Here is a 6,124-nt window from a genome sequence, read left to right as displayed (position 1 = left end):
AAAAAAAAAAAAAAAAAAAAAAAAAAAAAAAAAAAGAGTTAAACTTCCTGACTATTCCTGGACCATCACTCATCCTTATAAATGTGTATAATTAGATTGTTAGACTCAAGTATGCAAGCACATAGAATTATTTTAGAATGATGCCACATGAGACATTAGATAATGTGGAGGAAATGTGATATTTGTTGATAGTAAACTTTATGTAGATGTATTTTTAAAACACTTTGAAAGGACCTAAGACACAGGCATGTAGTAAACCACATGAAATGACGCCATATTGACCAAGGACTGCTGACTGAAGCTGTATCCCGTTAAAGCTTACAAGTCAGCTTTTATCATTCCCTGTAGAAAGATAACACAGGCATTAAAAATACATACATATATATATATTGCCATTCAATGGAGAGTTAAAATTCTTTTCGGTTGGTCATAACTAGAGATGGACTTAACCTTAGCTAACACTGTGTGTTAAACTGTTGTAATCTGTCTTACTGATTTTAACAACATCATATGGATGCTTTTTAACTGCAGCAAGTCAGTCATCTGCAAAGAGTTCGCCCTGTTTCTTCCTTCCAGAACTGCTCTTTAATGGGTACTGCACACAGGAGTTCCAGGGGAGTCCTGGTCGCCCTTATTCTTGGATTTTGTGAAAATGCTTTTATAGGCTTAATGAATGAACTGACTGACAGATTAAGAAATAAATATATGTTTCTAAGCAGGAAAAGTATAATATCTGTGCAAATCTACGTAAGCCTACAGACATGAAAGAACAAAAATAAAAAAGGCAAGCCTCCGCTGGGCATTCCACCTATTCAGGAGGTAGAGACAGGCAGACTGCAAGATCGTGGCTGCCTGGGATACAAGATGAATTTACGGTCAGCCTGGACAACCCTGGCTCAAGAAAGAAGGCAAGAAGAGGGCTAAGCAAACACCATCATGACTGCTGCTAGCCTCCCTGAAGCACAGATGAGGACTGTGAGGGCTGACAGGACGGAGGAGATGACCTGAGGAAGAGACGAACTTTTGGAAAACAGATGCCTCCTCACCATCCATGAAAGGAAATGGATGAAGAGCCTGAGCACCGACTTGCTATTTGCTTCCCTGCACGTAAACGAGCACACACAGGAGAAGCCTGATGGCGAGGAGTCTGAGTATCTGTGAGAAGCACAGAAATGCCAGGGCTGAATGGCGCTCAGACTTGACAGTGTCATCCATGTGGTTCTGGTGTTAGAGTCATGAAGGATGCCTGAGTAAAGTGGTTGTGGAATCTTCCTCCATGGGTAAAGAGAGCCACTGAGTCCAGTGTGTGGCCGGGGCTCTGCATGGAGCCCTAAGAGGTCACTGCATGAAGCTGGGAACTGAAGTCTAGATTACATTGGAGCTTCCAAGAAGTGCCAGAGCCATTTGATAACTGCTAAGAAGAGCTGCATATAAAGAGTGGGACCTGCCTGAGAGAGAGAGGTTTCCCTACCATGCCCTCTCCTCCCTCTGGTATGATATATAGTCTGTGCCACTCTATGTTGGAAGTATGGAATTTACTTTTACATTTTACAGGTGTTACGATTTAGAGATTTCCTTGAGTCCCAGAAGAGAATGTTGAGACTGTGAAAGACTATGGGGGCTTTTGAAGTTGAATTAAATGCATTTTTCCATTTTGACATGGCCACAAGCCTATGAATATGGTGGTTTGAATAAGAATGGCCTCCATAGGGTCATATATTTTAATACTTGGTCCTTAGTTGGTGGAACTGTTTGGGAAGGATTAGGAGGTGTGGACTTTTTGGAGGAAGTGTATCACCAGGGGCTGGCATTCAGGTTTTAAAAGCACTGTGCCATTGCAGTGTGCTTCCTCTCTCTGCCTTGTGGCTGTGGCTCTGATGCGAGCCCTCGGCTGTGTCTTCACTCTGCCATTGTGGACTTTAACCTTCTGAAACTGTAAGCTCAATTAAATGCTTTCTTTTGTAATCCTTGGTCATGCTGCTTTATCACAGCAATGGAAAAGTAACTAGGACACAGGATAAGGAACAACAGCAGACATGTTCCTCACCACACTCAGTTCTGTAGGTTTGGAGAGCACCCAGTCATCCAGTCTTTTCCCACCTATGTTTGTTTATGAGGCCCACTCCTCAGTGGTTATTTTGTAATGGAACTGAACTTGCATTAATTTTTCTTTAAGACTTAATTTATTTTTACTTTGTGTTTGGGTGTTTTGCCTCCTGTGGAATGTGAAAGCCAGCAGAAGGTATCATAGTCCCTGAAGCTGGAATTACAGACAGCCATGAGCCTCCATGTAGACACTGAAAATTGAACCTGGGTCCTCTGAAGGAGCAAGTACTCTTAACCACTGAGACATCTCTTTAGTCCCAACTTGCATTATTATTTTTTTAGAAAGCTAAGTGGAATATTTGGTGACAACAACAACAAAACCCCACAAAAACCCCAAACAAAACAAAACAAAAAACACCCCACACAAGCCCCACAAAGTCCACAAAGTAGGTAAGAGCTATTAAAACCTAGGAAACTGTTACTATTCTGTCTTCCATAGTTGAGGTTGTTCTCATCACTACCAATGTTCACTATATTGAAGAGCTCAATAGACCACAGATTAGAATAAAAAATGATAGAAGAACAAAATAGGCAATTAGGGCCATGGGTTCTGTACTTTTAGAACATCAAGCTAAGATAATAAGAATCTAATGACAAGGAATACTGTAAAAGTCAAATGCCCCCTCTACTGGCATATAAATTATTTCTGAACATATTTACTAGTGAGGAGACAGTGGCCTGGGGCTAGTTACAATTTAAAGATTAACTTAGTCTTTGAACACCATCTGATGTCCAGTCCTTTAACTTGACACTGACTTTGTCTTCCCATAGTTCATGGAATTCTCTTAGCATTAATTCCTTATTGAACTGACTAGGTTGGAAGGGGTACAATCTCAAGCCAGTTGTAGCCAGCTCAACTCCTAGGCAGGGGAAATAAAACAAACCCAGAGAACAGAGCTGAGAACAGAGAAGAGACACATGTGCAGTGATGTCTAGAAGACCTAGATTTAGTTTAGCTACAGCCAGATACATCTGTACCTTTCCAGTTATGGAACTCAACTAATATCCTCTCTGCTCAAATCCTTAGAAAGCATTCTAGTGCAGTGTAGAGTTTCCCTGGGTTATTATCACCTACAGCTGGGAAGCCATGAGAAATGAGTCCACACTGCTGAGCCAATCAGTTGATCCTCTTTCCAAAAGAACCTGGGACTAACCAGAGAAAGTCTACAATGTCTTTTGATCCTAATACATCACTATCTAATCCTGGGAAGGACCTCAATAGGAGCCCCGATGAGAGAAGAATACTTATAAGACTAGGCTGGTTTAAGAGGGAAGTTAGAGTTCTTTTTCCAAAGCAGTGAGGTGAAGCCAGGCACCTAGGACTTGGAAATGGCAACCAGTCTCCTGCCCTCTAGCTCAGCAGGGCACTAAATAAGACAGGATACAAGGAATATAGCACAACCGCTGGCACAAGGTAAGGTGCCCAGTAAATGTTAGTTCTCTTTGCAATGAATACTAGGAGTGTCTCAACATATATATGTAATTAAAAACAAGCTAGAAAGAATACTGAATAATCCCAGGTTCCTAGGAATGTGGGATGCACTGAGAGGAAAGAGAAAATGCACAGAGCAGGAGGCTCCTCACATCTGCCCATAGAAAGTTTCAACACAAACACAGAGATCTCAAGTCCTCTAGGAAGTACTGATGGTGACCTAGAGAAATGAGCAGAGCCATTCACAACATGATGGATTAAAATGCAGACTTACAGTGTCAGGAACATAGGGCAAGCCATAAAACTGCTCTTGTGTTTCCATGAGGATGTCTGTGGTTGACTTCTTCAGGGGATGCTGGCCATGGTAGATTTGATCCAGGGCGGCATAAAAGACCTAGGCAGACAGAAACCTCTGTTTAGCTTTGGTAGTCCATCCTGTATTTAAGATGTGGTCAGTCAAAGATGTCATAAGTGTACCAGAATGGCAATTATGAACCATAGCTGAAAAGACTCACAAACATAAATGTGGGTCATTTGAGACATACTCTTGAACCACATGTATAACCAGTCAAGAGCTTAAAGGGCTACTCTCAAGCTTTCCATAATCAAGGTTGCTGTTCAGTTTTGAACCTTATCCAGCATTTAATGTGTGGCCACAAAACTGGAATCACGCAGTTATAAATATGTTTTAAAAACTCAGAATTGTAGCTCGCGGTCCCTGTGTCTAACAACTCGTTTGGTTTCTTCCTGGGTCCTCTTCATCATCAGTGAGTGAGAGGTGCGTGGTGGCCAGAGTCCTAGCTTTGTATGTAGAACGGAAGGAACACTAAGTGACAAACAGCTGCACAGAAGAGGACGCAGAAGGCATCTAGTGCAGGACAGCACAGAGGGGCAGACCCCCAGGCAGCTGCTGCAGGGTTTGCAGCAAGGGCCACAGCAGATGTCACATCGGAAAGAACAAAGGAAGCAGCTGCTGCAGGGGGCAGCGGGGGAGGAGGACCCCTCACCTGAGTAGAGGAAAGTGGCTGTGGAATAGAGGAAAGCACCACAGGAAATGTGAACATGAAGTCTGGACCTCTGAGCTGAATGCTGGGGTAGTAACACCGCGTGGATTTACCTCGTAAGAGGTTTTTGCCAGGACATCTAACCTGAATGCTGGAGTGGTAACACGGTGTGAATTTACCTCCTGAGAAAGCTGCAGTGTTTTATTTAGAGAGACAATTTGACATGCAATTACACCGCTGTGGTGAGTCTTTCTGGCTTAGAAATGGAATCTGCAGAGAATGCGCAGCTGCTGACTTGAAAGAAGTGAGGATTAGTTGGAATAAAAGAAAACATGTAAATGACCTCTGGCCCCTGCCTTCACCTACATCTAGAATTATGCTTGTGAATTATAAAGCTAAGTTAAGCCTTCTCTGGAAAAGTACAGACATTTTCTGAATATAAACACTGTGTTCCTCTAGCTAGTTATCTAAACATACAGCTAAATACAGCTCTCTGTTCTGCCATGAGCAGTAACAATGGATAACAATAGCCCAAGAAACCAGAGCTGTCAGAGAAAGTGAGGAGGCACACTACCCTACAAACAAGCTAGAATTCAAGAACTTTGTTTCTTTGATTGTGCCTTTTAAAGGATGTAAATGTGGACTTTTAGGAATACTTGGTTCCTAGTTTGGTGGCACTGTTTGGAGAGATTTAGGTGTGGCCTTGTTGAAGAAATATGTCACTGGAAGGCTGCTTTGAGAATTGAAGACTCCATGTCACTTCTAGTTCATTCCTTCTGCTTTGTGCTTGAAGTTTAGGATGCACACTCTCAGTGCCTGCTCCTGCCTCCAGGCCTGCTCCTGCTTGCTGTACCTCCCTTGTGACTGCTCTGGACTGTAAGCCAAACTACTCTGTTCCTTAATTAAGCCAGCTCTAGCCATGGTGTATCACAGTAACAGAGCAGTGGGTAACACACTGCTCATCCAGCAGATGCATTCCTGGAACCAAAAGCCTTACCATCACACAAAAATACTCAGCCCATTTGTAAGACGGTATGTGACAAAAGGAGTTCCACAGTTTCTAACGTACTGTCTGGAGCACCTCGGAACCTTTCTACCTGCTGGACTACACCAGTTCAGAAGCAGCGTACAGCACCTGTATCATCGGGAATGGCCCCCCTCTCTCAGGCTTATTCTTTTGCATGGGCAGGAAAGAACAGTTGGTTCCTGCTTTAAAGTAAAATCATTGGAACAGCTGTTCAGAGAGAAAGCCCATGAAACTTTTACAAGCAAATCAGAAGGCACAGACAGCTTCAGTGCCAGGGGTGCACATGCAATGCGATCCCAGCACCGAAAGGGTGAGGCAGGAGGATTACATTCAAGGCCAACCTGGGCCATTACTGAGATATCAAAATCAAAACAAAGTTATAAAATGCCTTTCTGCAGGTAATACTATTATTAAAAAATTAAAATTAATTTTAATTGAATTCACATGCATGGCCACTGAATAATGCAAATCAAATGAAAATCCATGGTTATGGCTATATAACCATTCTCCTCACTAAAGAGGTCAAAGACTGAAGCCAGGGCCTGTTGCACACTC

The 6,124-nt window shown here is 42.7% G+C and overlaps 1 protein-coding gene across 2 annotated transcripts in view; it reads right to left on the bottom strand.

Annotated features, from left to right (window-relative positions):
• Window positions 1–6,124, bottom strand: part of Mipep (mitochondrial intermediate peptidase) — a 109,131-nt gene that overhangs the window by 44,881 nt on the left and 58,126 nt on the right. The window contains exon 16 of one of the 2 annotated variants that reach the window (XM_031361632.1): window positions 3,813–3,932. In XM_031361632.1, the coding sequence (XP_031217492.1) occupies window positions 3,813–3,932 (120 nt within the window). Of the gene's footprint in view, window positions 1–3,812; window positions 3,933–6,124 lie in introns of those variants that run through there. The other variant, XR_004116156.1, reaches the window with a different exon arrangement.

This window comes from Mastomys coucha, unplaced genomic scaffold, assembly GCF_008632895.1.
Source record: "Mastomys coucha isolate ucsf_1 unplaced genomic scaffold, UCSF_Mcou_1 pScaffold9, whole genome shotgun sequence".
Classification (NCBI taxonomy): domain Eukaryota; kingdom Metazoa; phylum Chordata; class Mammalia; order Rodentia; family Muridae; genus Mastomys; species Mastomys coucha.
Note: the sequence above shows the minus strand (reverse complement) of the source record. Positions and strands in the feature narration are given on the sequence as shown.